This window comes from Cicer arietinum, chromosome 1, assembly GCF_000331145.2.
Source record: "Cicer arietinum cultivar CDC Frontier isolate Library 1 chromosome 1, Cicar.CDCFrontier_v2.0, whole genome shotgun sequence".
Lineage (NCBI taxonomy): Eukaryota > Viridiplantae > Streptophyta > Magnoliopsida > Fabales > Fabaceae > Cicer > Cicer arietinum.
In genome coordinates, this window is record NC_021160.2 from 39,656,734 (window position 1) to 39,679,061 (window position 22,328).

The 22,328-nt window shown below is 26.7% G+C and overlaps 1 protein-coding gene and 1 long non-coding RNA gene across 2 annotated transcripts; both read left to right on the forward strand.

The window, feature by feature from the left end:
• Positions 1 to 10,722: 10,722 nt before the first annotated feature.
• Positions 10,723 to 14,525, forward strand: LOC101503011 (aspartic proteinase NANA, chloroplast). Its single transcript, XM_004488556.4, has 2 exons — positions 10,723 to 11,655; positions 13,459 to 14,525. Exons 1-2 carry the CDS (start codon positions 10,958 to 10,960, stop codon positions 14,264 to 14,266), a joined length of 1,506 nt encoding a protein of 501 aa, XP_004488613.1. The 5' UTR covers positions 10,723 to 10,957; the 3' UTR covers positions 14,267 to 14,525.
• Positions 14,526 to 17,589: 3,064 nt separating this feature from the next.
• Positions 17,590 to 19,416, forward strand: LOC140919461 (uncharacterized). Its single transcript, XR_012162060.1, has 3 exons — positions 17,590 to 17,764; positions 17,856 to 17,932; positions 19,046 to 19,416. It is a non-coding gene; the product is annotated as an uncharacterized lncRNA (long non-coding RNA).
• The last annotated feature ends 2,912 nt before the right edge of the window (positions 19,417 to 22,328 follow it).

Sequence of the window (22,328 nt, forward strand, 5' to 3'; positions counted from 1 at the left end):
GCCAAAGAACTTCATATATAACGAGAGCACAATGAGGATGACAATCAATAGAGAAATTTTTTAAAATAAAAAACTTCTACATAGAAGAAGAAGAAGTGTAATCTTTATATAAAAGTCTACTAGGTAGACAGGAGTATAAATATCGGTCAAAGCTTAGACAATCTTTAGTTCTCAAAGTAAAGGAGATTTCTACGACACCAAATAACCTAAAAAAGATGAATAGTAATCGATATGAAAACATCCATCTCCTAAGAGAATCATTAGTAGAGTTGTCAAAAAAGCTCTCAAATATTAGGTCTCTTTAATTTTTTTCTATTAAACTCTTAATATTAGGCCCCGTATAAAAATAAATTTTTTAAAATTTTGGCCAATTATTTCATGGGGTTTATAGGCCCCCAATATTTTGATAATATTGAGATTTTTTCTTGAAAATTTTTTGAAATTTACTTTTTTAGAAAAAAATAAAAAAATATTTTTTTTCAAAAAAAAATTTGTGAGAAAAATAAAAAAATTGATCTTTTTCTCCAATAAAAAAAAATTATTAATTTTTTTTTTAAAACGTGGACCTATAATCCCCCAAAATTTTAGGGGGCTGGGGCTTATTTTTTGGGGATCTTTTAAATTATAAAAAAAAAAATTACTCTTTCAACCTGTGGGCTAAGCCCAATAATTAGGGGGCTTGTCAAATTGACAGTTCCAACTATAGTCATGAATCACATCAAAAATTGAAGGAATAGAGCTATGAACAAAAGAAAACCTCGAGAGCATCAGGAAATACAGTCAGCAATAACCTTAAATGAAACCACAGAAGAAATGATATAAGGGGCAATACTATACAAAAGTAAAAAATTGATTCACTATTTTGCACACAACCTCACCAACTATTCCCTAAAAAAAATTTAAAAAAAAAAGCTCCAAACTCATTAGGACTTGGGGACGAATCAACTTACATACCTAATACAACATTTTTAATCTCCTCCATTTAATAAATCCTAGTGAACATATCATTGTCTTTATTCGAGACCTGTTCGGAACTCAATTATTATTACAATTAAAAGGATTTTGAAAATAATTAACAAAATGACTATGAAACATATTCTCATTTTGAAGCAACATGTCACAATTAACTAGGGAATTAATGTGCTTAGATACATACCTATCCTTGACAACTTTATGAAATAAATTTATGTTTCTATCCCCGTGAAGATTCCGATTCAGATGAGCTTTATCTTGCCAATATCTTCTCGATCAATTTGAAGTTTAACTTTTGTATATTTTTATGAATTTTAATATTAAAATCCCCAAAACTCTCCTCATTCCAACTTTAAAGTCCATTTTTGAGAGATTTAGTTTAATGGAAAGAACTATTGGACAACCATTGATAGGAGCGTTCCAAACCTCTTTCACCAAATTTTAAAAATTAGGATGACTACCCCACATTCCCATAAACTTGAAAGATAAGGGATAATTATGAAGATGCTACATCAAACCAATAACAATATGATGGTGACCCGAATTACTTTTTGGTAAAGTAATTCAAATGATATGAGCCCAGAGATTAATCGTCTTCTCATTTCATACCAGATGATCAACTGTTTTTTCTATCAAGTGACGACCTCATCTATTATTATTTCACCTAAACTTTGCACCCACCTTAGGTAAAAATTATGATAATCAATGATGAGATGATGATGTTGGTCGATGCTAAGTGAATGAAGGATGATGAGAAACAATTTCACTCATCACAGCTAGCTGTTAAAACAGTATTGAAATTTGCAATAAGAATTAATCAACAAAACAAAAAACAAACAATTACAGAGAAAAAACGAAAACGGATAACGTTCTTGGTTTTCTGTATAGTCTGGTCAACCTTTTAGCAAATAGGCAACACCCCTACACCCATTACACCAAGTAAAATTTTCTTTTCTGGGAGGCATATGTGTTAAATGGCCGTTGTCACTCCAAGTCAAAAATGCATCATAAGAAATTCTAGAAGGAATGCCACTACCTTTGCTTCCATAAGCACCAAAGATTGAATTGAAATCTCCCACAAGACCAAGGATGTCCAGAATGAGTTTGTTTCAAGGATGCTAAATTGTGTAAAAGGGATCTTGTATGCATGTGGGAAGTACTAGCATAAACAACATCAAAATAATGATATTATTTTCCCACATTATTGAAAAACCAACATGTTGATAAAATAAAGAAATAATTATAATAATGAATTATTTTTATGAATCCCTCCCCTGAAGACTCTCACCAAGGCAACTTTTAGAGTATTTTGAATTAATTTGTTTAGTTTATTTCTTTTAATTTAATGTTCGTTTGAGAGTTATTTTAAATAAATGGTTCTTCTATTAAATTAGATGTTTATGCTTTCATTTTGTTGATTAATCAACCATTTAACATTTTTTTTATTGTTTTATTGGTTTAACACAATGTTGAGATTTGGTGAAAAAGAAACATGACCTATATGCAGTAATTTAATCATACATAGAGTTGTAGATGTTCAAATGGTATCAAATTAGTTGCATATGAAATCTAACATCAATAGCTACAACTTTCATGAAGACACTGAAAGTCAATTGGAAATATAAAAGGGTGAAAGGTGAGATCAATTTAGGCAAAACAAATATGCTGGAATAGCATTGCACCCTAATGCTTTTCATGTCACTTATTTTTGCCCAAACCACCCAAATCAGGGCATTGCACTATAGATCAAAGAAATTGCGTCTAGACTCAGCTAGCAATGTGGTGACATGCGTTTTTAGGCCCTATTTAAGCTAAAACTTCATTTTTTTTAAGGGTTCTAACCTAGAGGGAATTGAAGATCAAATTGTGCATGTTTTGGATGCTAGAAACTTAAAGATTCCACTCTTACAAACAAGAAATAAAGATTTATTCCATCTTTCTTATGTGCAATTTCATCTTCTTCATTGTTACTATATTCTTAATCATGAACTTATTCTCCTTTTAATTATGATGTAGATGATCCCCTTTGAATACATATAGTATTGAATCCTCATTACTATTTATGCAATTAAAGTTGTTATTTTTATTCATTAATTTTTGTTCGTAATGATCTTCGTTGATTGGTCATTATTGAATTGAATTTAGGAATTACTTTAGTATTAGAAAATAGGTTGTAACAATTAGAGTTAGAATTTATGTTCATGTTTAATGTTATAGGAATATAGAATATCACATGTGTCTGATAAATTGGAGAACTTTCATGTTTTTAGTAATAAACTAGGTCACATAAGAAATTAGGGTCTTAATATAATATGTTAATTTTAGTCAAGTAATTGATTTTAATCTAATATGATAATTATCAAGTATAATGATTTGATTGTTAAAATAATCATTCAATAATTACATAGTAAAAATGGGATAACTCAAAATCCTAATCATTCTTTCTCATAAATTTTATCTAGTTAACTTTAATTCGTTTTTACTCAAACCAATTATTAAATCTTTCGCACACTTAAGTGTTATTAACTTTGTTGCGTATTTAAATTAAACGCAATCTATGTGAAAACAATCTTTGTTATCACTATTATTATAAGAATGATTTAGTACATTTGCCAAAAACTTATCAAATTTATTATATTAATGCAGAGGATTGTTAATTAATTTATTTACAAAATAAATTAATAATACTCAATTATTTTCAGTTCAAGTAACAAGCAAATTACTAACATTCATCGAAAAAGAATTTTAAAAACATCCATTTATGAATTTGGGTTTTATTTTGAAGAAATAATTACTTATTAAAAAAAGTTTTTTTATTAGAGTTTATATTAAAAAAAATGTTTTTACTAAAATAAGCCTAACTAAATTGATTTTTTTATAAATTTCATTCTCACTTGAATCTAAAATTTGCAAATTTTGAATTTTTGAATCTAAACCTAATTTTTAAATTAAAATTTTATTTTTTAACTCTATTTTATGTAAATAAATTCAAATAAATCATTTTACATTCAACTTACTTTTAAATAAAATTAATTTTTCAAAATTAATTTTTATAACAGACTAAACATGCACTAAAAGCATTGCTAAAATATCATTAAAAAAAAAAAAGGCATTGCTAAAAAGCATTACCCACTTAAAATATTATCTTGGGTGGTGATGACAAACAAAACAAGCCTCCAAAATAGTCAGACTGTAATAATAACAGTGTAACTATTATTATGAAAGGGAAACAAGACAAATCTGAAAATAAATATAAACAAATAAATAAGACATGAAGGGTTGAGGCCACGAGTAAGGTAAGGATTGGAGAGGCACAAGACAACAAACAAACATCGACACAGTATATCTTCAAATTGTTGTATTTTGTGTCAATTTTTTCTAAAAATGATTTTTGTATAAAAAATTTTTTTTAAAAAAATATCAGTTTAAATAATTGTTTATAAAAGATCATTTTTAGTATTACATTAATTTATTACAATTTAAAAATAAATTCAAAAAAGGAGAAATTATTTGAAAAACTCTTCCTAAAAATCATTTTTTAGAGATACCTTTTATTAAAAAAAAAAAATATAATTTTTTTTTTTTCATGTTAACGTCTTTAATAATAAATATGAAAATTATTGAGTTTTAAGTTCTAAGTTAAATGACAAATGTCGATATTGTTAGGATAGACGTCATGTTTCAATTTGAACTCGAGATCTCGTAGTTGTGTGAGTTAGATAATATTTATCATCTCTTATAAAACAAAAAATAAAAATTAAGTTATTAATAATCTATAACAAATAAATTTAAATAACTTCTATTATTTTTAAATAAATTCTGATCAAATATCAATTATTAATTATTAGAAGATAAAATATCATGCATGATTTTCTAAAACACTTAATCCTTTCCATATCTCATGATGCTTTAACCTTTCAATATTGTTTCAAAAGAATCCAAATACCATTATTGCCTTAAATTCTAATTCTAATGCGTGATTAACTTTTTTAAACTATACCATTCACATAAATTAATTCATTTTCAGCTTCATTAGAATTGAAATTTTTTTGGTACTTCAAATCTCATTTTTGTTGCAATTTTAGTTTTATTCCATATTTTTTACCCCAAAAAAATTATTTTTGGCCTTAAAAAATTACTTTTGACATTTGAATGACATTTTCTCTTCAAATTTACAATGAAGATGTTACTCCATACCTTCAAATTTATACTCTTACTTTTATATTTTAATAAAAAATTTAATTTTACTCTTTTTTAATATAAAAAGTCAAATTTTATGTTTATGGGTACAACAATTTATGTTTATGTTTATGGAACAAATTTTGAATTTTCTAAAAATATTTATGTTTCGAAAAACTTGAAAAAAAGTTTTTCGGTATTCAAAATTTAAATTTTCTAAATCATATTTGTGTACGGGAAAATTTGAAAAAATATTTTCATTATGTATTGAATAACTTTTGTTATGTTTTTTAGTAAATAAAGTTCAAATTTTCTAAAACACAGTACTATAAAGAAAAATTTAAAAAAAAATTTCGATAAACAAAGTTCGATTTTCTAAAACACATTTATATATAAAAAAAACTTAGAAAAAATATTCGGCACACATATTTCAAATTTTATATATTACAAATATTCCAAAAAAAAACTATCATTCTTTGTAATCATCAAATAGGAGCACGTATATATGGATTGTGCACTAAGTATCCAGGCTAATCTTAGCCCTTCCATTTAAAATGTTAGTTAAGAAAGTTTCAATTCATTTTGATTATTTTGTAATTCAAGTGTTAAAACCAAAAAAGGATGAATTATTAGAGCTCTTTCCTTAAGAATGGAAACGTTAAAAGAAATGTATATATATAGAGAGAAAAAGAAAGAGAGATAGAGAGATTAACAAAAAAAAAACGGTTTAATTAGAATTATGAAATATAATTCCCCTATTTTATGGTTTTATTTCATATTTTTAGTCCAAAATATATTATTTTTAGCTTAAAAAGTAAGGTTTTTGGCCCTAAAAATAACATATTCTCTTCAAATTTACAAATGGAAATATAAATCACCATTTTTGTTTTGGGGTCAAAATCACTATTTTAGGAATCAAACATTGTTTGGGACCAAAGATGTACCAAATGTGTTAAATAAAGAGCTAAAAATATAGTTTCAAAATAGATGGAATATATTTGTGTGTGTGATAAAATAGCGGACCAAAAATATAATAATTTTTGTTTTCATATCATTTATAAAGTATTAAAAATATACCCCTTATGTTCCTTTTTATTTTTGTAGAAAATTACTATTCTTCTGTACCTGTTCTTTTTAAAGTTCAATGTATCATTAAGTATTGCTTAATCAATAATATAGAAAATAAGCAGTTAAGTATATTATATAAAAATAGAAATAATTCCATTATAAGTAATAAAATATATTGAATTTTTTAATATATGAAAATAACCTTGACAATTAAAAAGAAAAAAAGGATTACCATTTAATTGATTTTATTTTTCAATAACTATTTTATTTTCATAAAAAATTTAATAAAAGACACTTAAGTGAATGTAATTATTTTTAGAAGATACTATAAAAATGGAATGTGCTAAACTAATATTTTATATAGCATAAATATAATTACTTTTGTTTATAACTTCTTTAACTGTCACTCTTTGCAATCATTAAACAGGAGCAAATATAAATAGATTTATATAATTGGTGCGGCTGATCTTAACCGTTTGATTTATATAATTGGACTTAACAAAATTTCAAGTCCAATTTTGTTATCGTGTAACTCAAGTGTTAAAACTAAGAAATGATGAATTTTTAGAGCATTTACGGAGAATAGAAATGTTAAAACCAAAATATTAAATTTGTTGCAATTATGGCTTTATTCCATATTTTTACCCCAAAAATGATTATTTTTAAGCCTAAAGTAATATGACTTTTGGACCTTAAAATGACATTTCCAAATGAAGATATAAATCACCATTTTTGTTTTTGGTGGCAAAATCACTATTTTAGAAGTCAAGCATCTAGGTTGGGACTATAACTCCAAAAAATGTGTTAAATAAGGAGTCAAAAATTCGATTTTAAAATGGATGAATATATATTTTTGAATGTGACAATAATTAACTCTTATGTTTCTTTTTAATTGTTACTTTGAAACAAAATTACTATTCCTCTTTACTTGTTCTTTTTAGGGTTTAATGCATCGTTAAGTATTGTTTTATCAATAATATAAAAAGTAAATAGTTAGAGATATTATTAAAAAAATAGAAATAATTTCATTAAAAGTAATAAAATATAAAAAAAATAGTATATAAAAATAACGTTATATCGACAATTAAAAATAAAACTATTTAATTAATTTAGATTTATTGAAAAACTATTTAATTAATTTAGATTGTATTTTTCAATAACTAGTTTTATTTCCATAAAAACTTTAATGAAAGTGAATACATTTATTTTAAGAAGATATTACAAAAATGGAATGTAATAAACTAATATTTTATTTAACACAAATATAACCACTTTAACTATCATTGTTTGTAATCATAAAATAGGAGCAGTATAAATGGATTTAGATTTGGAGCACTAGGTGTTGAGGTTTATTTTAACCGTTCCATATGGAATCGTAGTCAAGATATTTTCAAGAATAATTTTGTTACAGTGTAATTAAATGTATGATATTTGTATTAACCAATTTACTACACATATTCGTTAAGAATGACTATTTGAGAGAGTTTGAATTCAAATTTTGATCGAACAATTGAAATTATATACATTTAATATAGTTTTAAAGTTTGACGTGCCAGAGAAATAAATTAAATAATTAAAAAACAAAATTAAGTAATTAAATTGATTAAAAAAATGAAGGAAAATTGAAGGTATTATGTTTTAGTTTCTCCATCCAAAATCAAAGTTTGGGGATTAGAGTTTTCTTCTTATTTCTCTATCATCGCATCATGGTTATCATATCACTAATATTAAATCACCATCTTCAAATAATCATCATCGCATTACCAACAAAAAATTGACAACCATAAGGAATCTACAAACAAAAACAAAAAATTAAACATTAAACTTAGTAAATGTAAACTATAACTATAAATAATAAATATAAAAATAACAGATTTAAAAAAATTTACTCATATCTCAATGAGGACATCTCCAAAATCTCTATTTAGGGTTTTCATCAGTGTTAGAGATGAACATACATATTGCTTTCCTACACCCACATTCAGACAATTGAAAATAAGTTGAGTTAGTTGTAGATGAAGATCATGTCATGGTTGAACGAAGAAGAAACAGATGAAGATCATGTCATGGTTGAACGAAGAAGAAACATATGAAGATCATGTCATGGTTGAACGAAGAAGAAACAAATGAAGATTCGAAGATGATGGTGATGTGATGACGGTGATTCGAAGCTGGTGATTCGACGATGGTGCTGCAATAATGGTGATGCGATGATGGTGATGCGATGTTAACGATCTGGTAATGGTGATGCGATGACAAAGAAAGGAGGAGAAAACCCTAATCCCCTAACCTATTTCTGATTTTGGATGGACAAACTAAACATAACACTTTCAACTTTCCTTAATTTCTTTTTTAATCAATTTAATTACTAAATTTTTTAATTATTTAATTTATTCCTCTACCACATCACAGCTCCATTTGCTACATAAGTTTTATTTTTTATTTTTTATCAGCAACTAACGACATGAATGATTTTAAAACTAAAATTGAACTTACAAAGACGTAAATGAGATAGATGCAAACGTACATCAACGAATCAAATATTTAAACCTTGTTTGTAATCATAAAATGGGAGCTAGTATAAATGGATTTATATTTGGAGCACTAGGTGTTGAAATTTATCTATTTTCAAGTCTAATTTTGTTATAGTGTAATTAAATGTCAAGATATTTGTATTAACGGATTTACCACACATATTCGTTAAGAATGAATCATTTGAGAGAGTTCGAATTTAAATTTTGATCGAACAATATTATGTAACAAAACTTTTCTTACCTCTAGGTCAAATTTCATATTGTTATAAAATATGTGTATATTAACGACCAACGCACTTTGTATTTGAACATTAATACTCATTCATTGAAATGGTATTTTTTAAATTGAAAATGTGATTTTGTGTGCAAATAAAAAATGAATAGATTGTTAATATACACTTTTTATTTTTTTGGTGTGTGTAAATTAACAATTATATATATATATATATATATATATATATAATATATATATATATATATATAGGGGTGTTTATCGTTAAGAATGAATCATTTGAGAGAGTTCGAATTTAAATTTTGATCGAACAATATTATGTAACAAAACTTTTCTTACCTCTAGGTCAAATTTCATATTGTTATAAAATATGTGTATATTAACGACCAACGCACTTTGTATTTGAACATTAATACTCATTCATTGAAATGGTATTTTTTAAATTGAAAATGTGATTTTGTGTGCAAATAAAAAATGAATAGATTGTTAATATACACTTTTTATTTTTTTGGTGTGTGTAAATTATAACAATTATATATATATATATATATATATATATATAATATATATATATATATATATAGGGGTGTTTATGGTGAAAAAACCACATTGGAATAGACCATATTTATGATTTGATTCAGTTTTTAAAAATCATTTTCGAATCACGTTCAGTGCAGTTCTAAACCGGTTTGAAATTGTTTATAAATATAAACCACTTTAATATTTTGGACAAGTTTTAAGTTAAAATCGATTTCGAATAAATATTTCAGGAAATTTTTTTTGAAATTCTTTTGAGAAAAAAGTTTTTAATTTAATTTAAGAATTTTTTTTTAAAGAAAAGTAGATATAAAAAAGTTTCCAAATTCTTTCAAGATAAAAAGTTTTGATTATTTTTCGAAAATAAATTTCAGAAAAATAATTTCGAAATTCTTTTGATAAAAAAATGTTTTTCATTTTTTTTTTGAGAAAAAAGTTTCGATTATCTTTTGAAAAAAGAATAAAAAAATTTTTAGAAAAGAATGTTTTCGATTTTTTTCTCAAAAAATTTCCAAGAAAAAGATTATTTATTTGAAAAAAATAGTTTCTATTTTTTTTAGAAAAATAAATTTTGAAAATTTTATAAGAAAAAATATTAATTGAGTTTATTTTTTTTTAAATTATTAAATTGATTTTTGAATTAATTTGTTAATTGCTTTATTTTAAATATATAGTTCAATTCAATTTAATTGGTTTGATTTTTTTAGTGCTTAAATTTATCAATATGGTTTAATTAACTATATATTTTATATACTTTTATATATTTATATGTATAGATGAGGAGAAATCAAATTACACTTATTCAATAATATTAATATTTTTCAAAATGAGCCGTTAGCTTGGAATATATTATCATGTTAATGATATCCATAAATTTTAACATTAATAAACAATCATTTACTATATGTCATTAAAATGCATAAAAAAATAATGTTATTCTATCACATCGTAAATATATCACGTCAATCATATTGGTCTTGATATTTCTCAAAGTATCATTATATGTTTAGGTGTTAATTAATAATTTTTGTATATATTTATGGAGAAAGAGGGATTAAGAAGAAAGGCTTAAAACTTTAAAAGGAAAAAAGAAAAAGAAAGGCTTAAAAGAAAGGCCCTACACTTTTTGTTCTGTACCTCTCAAAAATCTCATGCATTTATTTATATATATTTGTTGCTTGTGTTTGTTTTCCAACCCCCACAACACCTCCTAGTAAAATGTACCAATCTACGACAAAAACCAGCACAAGCTCCCTCTAATTTCTAGCCCCTCTCTTCTCTCTCTCTCTTTCTTACCCTCTTTATTCACAACCCTTTATTCCATTTCACTTTGTGGTGCCAAAACAAAACTACACATATCCGTATCTCTCTACATATTACATATCTACATACATATACATACACATAAACATACATATACATATACATCTGATATATGCAAATGAAGAGGAGGTGGATGCAATGGAGCACATCAATTTTGATGACCCTTTTCTTGATTCAAATCATTGTTGTTCATAGCATCAATGAAAAAGAAGAAGAGGAAGTTGATAATGAGAACATGAGTCTAGAACTTGTTCATAGGCATGATTCTAGAGTAATTGGTGATGTAGATCAACTTGAAGCCATAAAGGGTTCCATTCAAAGGGATTATTTTAGAAGACAAAGGATGAATCAAATAAAAGGAATCAACCAAAATCATAGAAGAAAGGACATTGAAACTCAACAATTTCAAATGCCAATGCATTCAGGAAGAGATTATGCACTTGGTGAGTATTTTGTTGGGGTTAAAATTGGATCACCAGGACAAAGTTTTTGGCTTGTTGCTGATACAGGAAGTGAATTTACATGGTTTAATTGTAAGCCTCGTGGAAAACATCTTGGTAATGGTGGTGGACATAAACATAAACATAAAGGAGAGTCAAAATCAAAGACAAAAACAAAAACAAAAACAACAACTGCAAGGAGAAAAAGGGGTGCTTCTAATAATCCTTGTTATGGAGTTTTTTGTCCTCATCGTTCTAATACATTTCAACAAGTTACTTGTTCTTCTCATAAGTGCAAGGTTGAACTAAGTAATCTTTTTTCTCTTAGTTATTGTCCTAATCCTTCTGATCCATGCCTTTTTGATATCAGGTTTGTCAATTTTCTTCTTTTTTTACCTTTTCTTTTCTGGGGTGTTGGAAAAATTAAATTTTTTTGCTATTTCTTTTCTGGGGTGTTGGAAAAATTTAATCTTTTTTGCTCTTTCTTTTCTGGGGTGTTGGAAAAATTTAATTTTTTGTGTTTTGTTCTTGAATTTTAGCTTTTTGTTGCAAGTTAATTAATGGGGTTGTTCTTAAAGTAGAAAAGATTAGAAGAATTGGACATAAATTTTCAGAAAAAGAAACACAGTTTTAACAAGCATTGATTTCAATTAAGTTTTTTTTCTTAATTTTTGTGGAAACAAGTGTTCCTAATGAATTGCTTTTTTTTTTTTTTTTTATGAATGCTAATGAATTGGTTGTGTGTGAGAGAGAAAAAGAGAAGATAAATTAAAGGCTATTTTTTGGGACCTCAAATTTAGTTTATGTTTTGTGGGCGAGAGAGATGAAAAATTAAGACAGTTGGGGGAAGAGCATGTTATTTATGAGTTGAAGACAACATTAAGTAGCAAAGTTTCATTTTTAAAACCAGCCAAAAAATTTGGAGCATGTCTCTTTTAATAGATTGGAGTTAGCTGCATTTTAATATTATTCTCTTCCTTTTTAAGTATGGTTTAAATTTAATCATTTCATGGCATTACTCTAGCCACAAGAATATCTCTATGGTATCCAATGTTTTCCATTGTTTTATTATAAGGTTCAAATGATGCTGTTTTTTAATTTGGTTTTAATTCTCTAGTTCTCACTTTTCAATAAAATGAGCTCTAATCATTCGGACTAACAGTTCAATAAAATCTAATAAATAATTATTTCATTCATGATTATATTATTCGAATTTTTTCAAACGATTGTTTAATTAACTGAAGTTCATGAATGTTGTTAGTTACAAAATACTGTTTTTTTTTTTGCATTAATGAAAAAAATCTTCTAAATTGTTCACTTGCATTACCAAAATAAATGTGCACTTTAGAGAACAAAACATTTTTCTAGTCCTGCAAAGCATTCATTTAAAGTTCTGATAGGAGTGATGGTACATTAATACTAATAAACATGTTTATGTCCATCATCATAATCAAAGATATAAATGTGTTTGATTCTTCTTTTTTTTTTTTTTTGTAATTCATAAAACAATAACAAAAGCTTTAGTAGAAAAGTACTCTTCATACACAAGACATAAGCACAAAATATGACCCAGCAACCATTCTTTCCAGCATCCAACCATGGTTATAAATGAGAATTAATGTTGGTAGGTGAACATCACATGTCCCACATTTCTGCATCCAAGACCATGCAGGAACATAAGTCTCTTTGTTAAATCTGTGCCTGCAAATAACCCAACCTTTTACTTTGCTCACCTAGAAAACCACATCTACAAAGTTTTTTATTTTTTACATATTAATTTTCCAATAAACTCTTAAACATCTTTAATCAGATTTTATTTATCTTTTGATAAATTCTAAATTATTAAGACGTCTTTTTTCTGTGAACCGGAGAAAGTTTTTTATTTTATTTTTCATATTAATTATTTTCAATCACAGCTAAACCAACTCTTTTGAACCTAAGTAGAACAATCATTCTCTAGACTTTATTTATCTCTGTTTCAAATTCTAAATTTCTAAACCCTTTTTTTATTTTTTGAGAATTGGAGAGTTAAGAAAAAAAAAAAAAACTAAACCAAATCTCTTCAATTATGATGAGTTTCCTTTGGACATAAAAATGTTTTTTTTTTTCTTTCTGTTTTTAAAAAATTGTTCAATTATTGACTTTTATCTAATAAAAATCTTATCTTTGACAGCTATGCTGATGGTTCATCTGCTAAGGGATTCTTTGGCACTGACACAGTAACAGTAGCCCTCACAAATGGAAAGAAAGGAAAACTTCACAATCTAACAATTGGATGCACACAAACAATGCTTAATGGGGTAACATTCAATGAAAACACAGGTGGAATATTAGGTTTAGGCTATGCAAAGGATTCATTTGTTGATAAAGCAAGTCTACAATATGGTGCAAAACTCTCCTATTGTCTTGTTGACCATTTGAGCCACCAAAATGTTTCAAGCTACCTAACATTTGGAACACCAAAAGTCAAATTGTTAAGTGAAATAAGAAAAACAGAACTTTTTTTATACTCTCCATTTTATGGTGTGCATGTGCTTGGTATCTCAGTTGGAGACCAAATGTTGAAAATTCCACATCAAGTTTGGGATTTTAATGCTGAAGGAGGTATGATAATTGACTCAGGTACAACCTTGGCAGGACTTGTTCTTGAAGCCTATGATCCTGTTTTTGAGGCATTGAAAAAGTCTTTAACCAATGTCAAAAGACTTGATATTGGTGTTTTGGATTTTTGCTTTGATAGTGAAGGGTTTAATGAGAGAACTGTGCCTAGATTAGTGTTTCATTTTGCAGGAGGAGCAAGGTTTGAACCACCAATTAAGAGTTACATCATTGATGTTGAACCAAAAGTTAAGTGCATTGGAATTGTTCCAATAAATGGGACTGGTGCTTCTGTTATAGGAAATATTATGCAACAAGATTTTCTATGGGAATTTGATTTGGCTAAGAACACTGTTGGTTTTGCATCTTCTACATGCAACTAGAGACTTATTCTTGTGTTTAGTTTTTTTTTTTTTTACTTCTTTTATTTGTTCATTCTCTTGGAGAGACAAAGAGATTACATTTGGTGTTTTTGTTTGAATTGGATTAATATTATTCATTAGATTTCTTCTTCTTTTGTTTTCTCTTTCAAATGCTCTGTAATATATTACATGTAAACTTGTATCATACATCAAGTTTGAGTTTTTGTGATGTTAATGATTCAAAGGTATGGATATATTGCATCCATACTCTCTTCCTTTATCTCATGTTTCAATTGGAAGATCACTTTTATAAAAAGTAATGTTCAAAGCAAAATTTTCAATGTGTTATATAGACAAGTTGATATGCGTTCGGATAAGTGGAAATGTGGCAGTGCTGCAGTGGCGAAAGAGGTTTTACTTGCACAATTAAGTAAGTTTGTGTTTGAGAGTCAGAGGTTTTAGAATTAGAAAATTGTTTACCTTTAACCTGTGTCGGGTGTCCTTTTATAGGACATCTTCTAAGATTTCTAAAAGAAGTTAGTTACATTATGAGTTGTGTAATCCGTTATTTACAAATTATTTGATTTCAAATGCATGTTCGTAACAATGGATGATAATTGTTGTCATTATGTGGCTAAAATTGTGATACGAGGATCATAATTGTATTGTGTGACCTTGGGAGGAGGTCCAAATGAGTTTTGATGGTCACTCACTTCAAATTTCTTTTATAGATTTTTGCAAAAACGAATATTTTGTGAAAATATAATAAACAAAACTATTCGTATTGAAGAAAATGTTAAGTAATTGCAATTATCCTAATAATGTTTAAACACTTCAAATAAAAGATTTAATTCAACCAATAAACTAATATATAGAATTAATATCAAATCAATGAATGCAACTAATTGTTAAAAAAAAAAAAAAAGACTTAGCCAATATAAAAACTCAATTCAAAGAAAATTTGTGATAATTGAACATTTTTTAAAAACATTTTTTTTTTGAAATATTCAATATTATTAATAGATATATAAAGATAATTTTTTAAACGCATCTTTTGTATAAAAAAAAAATCGTTTAAAATACATCCAAACTCCAAGATCAAAACCAATATGAACAAACACATACATAAATTAAAGAGATAAGGGAAAGAAAAAATCACATTGATATTTATATTGGTTCCTCTACTCTTCATGTCTTAGTAGAGTACATCCATTCTTCATTCAAATAAGTAATAGTCTATTCTTTTGATATAATATGAACGTATACAAGAATTGTCGCCAATTATTTATCAAACTTGTACAACAATCCATTCTTCTCTAAACATTCAAGAATCACATTCCTTGAAATTTTCAAGATAGACTTTCCCTAGAGTAACCACCAAATCTAGTACTGAAAAGATCCTCCTAGCCAGCCCTTACACAGTGCAACCAATTAAACCATAATTGTTCACCTATGGAACATCATCTAATACAAAGGATTTTGTTGTTTTTCTATCAAAAAATTCAATTACATAAGAAAAAGAATCATACAAAGTGTTTAATCTTGTTGGTATTGTTGGATGAATGAATGTTGAAAAATTAATGAAAGTTTTCAACTTTAAATGAAGGAGCATGTCATTATTTAAATGACATGGTTCGTTTATGAAAATAGGCTTAATTGCAGTTTTGGTCCCCTTATTTTAGCTGAATCGCGAAAGTAGTCCCCCTATTTTGTTTCTCTCCAGTTTTGGTCCCCCAAACAGAATTTTGGTCACAAGCATGATGAAATTTCATTTTTTTAAGTCGTACTACACCATTGATGATCTAGATTTCAGGTACAATTGTTGCAAATGAGATCTTGAGGCATGGTGTGACTTAAATAAATAAATAAATAAATAAAATGAAATTTCACCAAGTTTTGGACCAAAATTATGTTTGAGGGACCAAAACTGGGGAGAAATAAAATGGAGGGACTACTTTCGCGATTCAGATAAAATAGGGGGACCAAAACTGCAGTTAAGCCATGAAAATACAATATAATGAAACAAAAATAATTGATTTGTAATTGAAAAAAAAGATAAATTTTGTATGTCTTATGAATCAATTCATAAGTTTTCAAGAACTCGTGATTTCAACCCATAATTATATTAATCGATTCATGGTATGTATAAATCGACTTATCCATTTCCATGAGGTTTGATAAGTAAATTTACACCTCAAGTGATTTTATTCACCTATTTCAAGCATCTCGAAATGATTTAAAGACTTGTGCAAGACAATTCACATGTATGAATCGATTTATGAAGTTAAAAATCTCTTTGAAAATGATTTTAATGCATTGTATGACTGTATAAAAATGTTTTTCTAATTCAAAAACATTTTGGATATTGAGAATTCAAGAATCAACACAAACACAAAATTTTCTAATTTAAACATAGTTTTGACATACTTCAAAACACTAAATTTGTTTGAGTGAAACTTGCACTCATAAATGGAGTTGTTTTTCAGCTTAAATATGAAGGATTACATTCTATCTTCTTTGGTTATGGTAGATAGAGACACAAGAAACATAATTGTAATGAGTTTTACATCGAGTTAGTTAAGGAAAGAATGATGCAAAAATTATAATTAAAATCAGTTTTCAGTCGAGGTCCTCTATGATCTCCCATATATCCTATTTTGAATAATCGTGTCGTTTTTATAGAAGTAAAGAATGAACAGTGGAGATTATATAAGTTTCATTTTTCTTATTTGTTAGAGCTTGAGACAAAAGGATGACATCAATAAAACCAAAGCCTTTTATTTCCAAAAGTATTTGTAGGAAACGAAGGAACAAACAAATAAAGGCCTAGGGTTTTATATAGAAATGATTTCAGAATGTAACTTGGAGTTTCTATTTATCATAATAATATGTAATATAGGAGACACGCACTATAAGAAAAACACCATTTTGTGGCCAACTTTATAAATATTTTGTGGCCGAATAAAACTCTCACAAATTAGTGACCGAAAAGCCCTCACAAATGCCAAAATTGAAATTGGTCTTTATTTGTGGCTGAAAAAGCCCTCACAAATTTTTAAATATTTAACTGGATTTTGTGGCTGCCTTGTGATTTTGTGAGGGCTTAGGCAGCCACAAAATTCAATTAAATATTTAAGGATTTTGTGAGGGCTTTTACAGCCACAAAAAATCAATTTTGTGAGGGCCAAATCCGTCACAAAGGACTGACGTGACCAGTGGCATTTGTGGTTGCAAAGGCCGCCACAAAGGAATGCGCACGTAGAATTTGTGGCTGCAAATGCCGCCACAAATGAGGCCCAATACAGCTGGCATTTATGGCCGCTCAGACCGTCACAAATGGATAGTATCCGTTGGCATTGTGGCTGCTTTGGCCGCCACAAATGCTCAAGGTAAAACTATATATATTTCTCCCCCTCCTAATTCATTTTTTCACATCCAACTTCTCTCTAAAACCTCATTCTAACTATTCTCTCCTCCTTCTCTCTACACAAAATTACTCTTAAGCTTCATTTAAATTTGGTATGTATAAATTATATTATATATGTAGTTTTATAATTTTATTTTTTAATTTGATATAACTAATTAATGTTATTGATTTTTATTTTTACAGTGCTTGTTAATTATTTCGAAGACTTGCAAGCATCGTACGTGAGTGAAAGCTTGAAGTCAGACGCTACTCGGCATCAAGTTAGTATTTTATATATTTTAAATTTAGATTAGTAAATATATATATTATTTTTAAAATATAGATTAGTAATATTTATATTTAGATTAGTTTTATAAATTTATTTTTAAAAAAATAGGAATGATGTTGTTTACATATTAATATATGATAAATTAAAGTTTCAAACCACGGTTAAAATATATTAGTTTTAATATAATTATTATTTAAAAAAACATTATTAAAATTGATGATATTATTATTTTTTGTTATAAATAAGTCTTGATTATTAGTCTTGATTTTTAAAAAAACATCATTTAAAATTTTATATAGGTTTATATATATTTATTGTATTGATATATATATTATATTGATAATAATATATTATATATTATTGTATTGTATTGATAATAATATATTATATTGTATTGATAGTATTGATAATAATATATTATATTGTATTGATAGTATTGATAATAATATATTATATTGTATTGATAGTATTGATAATAATATATTATATTGTATTGATAGTATTGATAATAATATATTATATTGTATTGATAGTATTGATAATAATATATTATATTGTATTGATAGTATTGATAATAATATATTATATTGTATTGATAGTATTGATAATAATATATTATATTATATTGATATATATATATATATATATAATTTTATTTCGGTTTATATATATTTATTGTATTGGTAATAATATATTATATTGTGTGCAGATGCATGCTCCCTATATATATATATATATATATATATATGCACATAATTTATATATTTATTTAATTTTCAGAATAAACATATATATATATATATATACACACACACATATATATGGATTTAGACCGTAGTTGGATGTACGATAGGAATTTTCCTGAAAAGAAAGGGTCTTAAACAACGTTTTGCTAACAAGGTCGAAGACTTTCTCAATTTTGCGAGAGTGCAAAAAAGTGTCTCTGATAGTGGTGTAGTAGAAGATTTATATGGCATAATTGAGCATATTTATGAAATTGACTACACGTTCCTAGATTATGCGAAAAAAATAGTGTTGTTTTACTGTAAGTGGTTTGATCCATCTAGCAGAGGAACTAAAATCAATTTGATATCCAATACTGTAGACATTCGAATGAGCAAACGATATCCACGGTTTGATCAAACCGCATACCGACCAACTATGCCAACAGCTGGGTTGATCAGACCAGATTTAAATCAACCTCAACCAGCTAGGGCTCCTCATTCGACTACTGGTGGTGCCATTGAAGATGAAATTCAATTTCAAAGCATGATGTCTCCTCCAACACAAATGAATAATACTTTTGAGGGACTTCTTTCGTCGGGTATGAATGCAGGAAATAATGATGGTGGGAGTGGAGCTGATCAGGGGAATTATTATGAGGATTGATGTGATTTGAAGAATTTCATAATTTATTTTTGGGTTGTATGACATTATTGTGTGTTTAATTTCCACTTTGTAAGACATTAATTGTTAATTTTGGAATGCATGTTTTATTTGATTTTGTGGTAATTGCTATAGCTAGCTTTAATTATTATTAATATTATTTTTTTATATATAATATTATTTTAATTTTAATTTTATTTAAATTTTAATTTTATTTAAAATTTTATTATTAATAATTTAAATATTTTGTTATTAATTTAAATATTTTATTATTAATATTTTATTATTTAAATTAATCTTTAATTTAATTATTAATCTTTAATTTTAATTTAAATATTTTATTTTAAATTTTTAATTATATTAAGATTAGTTTATTATATATTAAATTTAATTTATAATTACATTATATTTTAAATTTAATTTAAATTTTAAATTAATTATAATTTAAATTTTAATATTATATTTATATTAATTTATTATATATAATATTATAATAAACTATTAATTTTGAATTTAAAAATTAATTTATTAAATACATATTATTTTGTGGCGGCCTAAGCTCTCACAAAATATATTGTTTTTTAATCAGGATGGCATTTGTGGCGGCCAAAAGCCCTCACAAAGGTCCAATCAGAAAAATTCAGTCTGTCCTTTGTGGCGGCCTATGCCCTCACAAAGGCAGACTTTTGTGGCTGCAAAAGCCCTCACAAATACCTGTCTTTTGTGGCTGCAAAAGCCCTCACAAAATTTTGTGACCAGCTTCTCTGTAGCTGCCAAAAGCCCTCACAAAATCCACCTTTGTGGCTGATTATACCCCTTTGTGAGGGCTTTTGGCCCTCACAAAAACCATGATTTCTTGTAGTGACGTACTAATTTATCTTTGACAAAGTAAATTGTAGGCTTAGTAATTAAAAATAAAATAATTTATTCCTAACAAGGAGATTGACCCATGAAATGTTGGCCATTCAGATCCTACCTACCTATGTCATGTTATTTATGCACATTTTTTTAGCTTTTACAATAATATAGGTAGCAAATAAATGCCATTTTCATTTAAAATATAGGAATTTTATGTCTTCCTAAGATGAGTATAGAATTGAGCATAAGATACAAGATATGATGGTAACACGAGTATTCTTTCAATTATGAACTATCATACTCCACCTTAAAGAGTATATTTCAATATAAGCTAAATTACTCTAAAAATTTTCACTTGAAGTTAAATCACTTCAAAAATTTCTATTGAAAACTAAACCACTCCAATAATTTCTTTTACATGTCAAAAATTAAGCTGAAAATTTTATGTGCAACTTCCATGTTGACGTTCTTAGGAAATTGTTGAACAAACAACTTATTCTCACAATACATCTTGCACCAATGCAAACCAATTCCCATGTTCTTTTCAATATCTTCTGTAATCACAATTGTATCAACACACCCTTGACTTGAATTTTTCACAAGCTTGATCTGATTCTTCATCAAAAAATTTATTTGCCAATTTTTTCAGTGGAACTTAACATACTGTGACCGTGTATGAGATAAGTTTTCAAGAAAGAGTTGTAATTCATAAATGATCACTTAAGTACCGAGTCTTTCTTATCCAAAACCTTTCTAAAAACAAAATTTATCAATATCATCCTTCTTTTCTTATGCATGTGAAAAATTAGACAACGTTGCAACCACAAAGCCTATTAAGGATTTTATTTTTCTAGACCAAACCAAAAGATCTAATATCATATGTTGGGAAAACAAACATATAAAAATAAAAACAACACAATTAAAACACAAGAATATAACGACAAAACTAAAAAAATCAAAGAAAAAACATGACTATTGTCTAATGACAACTAGAGAATAACACTATATGAATTTTTTTTCAATACATAGACTTCTCTCAAATACCTTATGACCCTAATGTATTCACCCTCTCTAAATAAAATACATAAATTGCATCTCACAACACTATAACACAAGAGTATGAGACAAAAGAAAAGAATCAGATACAAACTTAACAAGTTTCTTATTGGTGCATCTTTTAACAAAGAACTAGTGCTCATGTATATAACATTGGTCTCTCTCTATCTTCTTTTACAATTCTAGGCAATGTGATACTTTTTAAAGAAGGATTTCAAGAAGGATTTCCCTTAGAGGAAGAACAATGAATGATGTAAAAAAATCATAAGATTGAGTGTTTTATCGAGCTCTGTAATCGGAAGGGATTAGGTGTTGAGTGGCAAATTTGTTTTTGTCAAAGAGAATAAAAATCGAAAGAGAAATAAGAATAAGAGTGAAGTTCAAGACTTATTGAATCAGTGAAATTTGAGAAAGACTCTTGTTGATAAAACTGACAGAATCAACATCAAAAACTATAATTGAGAAACATGTTTCCATGCTTGTTATTATACAATATTTCCAATTGCATCGAGCAGTGGTAGTTATTAGATGGGTCATGTTGACACCACTAGTCTCTATATTCACATTGTATAAACATTCATCGATGGCTCTAAATTAGGAACTTGTAGCATCTCAATCCAAATCTCTTTCAATCCTCTCTATTGTTTTTAATTTTACTTTTTTTTTTTTTTTGCAGTTTAGATTGAAAGTTCATTTTGGTTTGCATTAAAAGTGTATTTCATATAGATCATGCATGTAATGTTTTACACAAATTTAAAATTATTTGATATGTTATTGAGATATTTCAAAATTAACGGCTTATGCATTTTTATTGAATGTCGTTAATTTTTATGAGTCTCAATAACATATCAAATAATTTTATATTTGTATGAAATTTTATATGCATAATCTATATAATATAAACTTTCAATCCAATGAAAAAAATTAAAGATAAAAAAATAAAATTAAAAAAATAGAAATAATTTATAGAGATTAAAGGCTATATAAATTGAGATAATTTAAACTTTTATTTTAGAGGCTTCTTAATCATTTTAGAAATCAAAATCTACCGTAGTGATCAACGATTCTCTTTAAAAATTCTAAGTATG

Excerpts from the sequence above, each read along its gene's own strand:
- LOC101503011 (XM_004488556.4), top strand. The coding sequence starts at position 10,958 with ATGCAAATGAAGAGGAGGTGGATGCAATGGAGCACATCAATTTTGATG. Across the intron at positions 11,656-13,458 it reads CCATGCCTTTTTGATATCAG|CTATGCTGATGGTTCATCTG; the intron begins GTTTGTCAATTT and ends TATCTTTGACAG.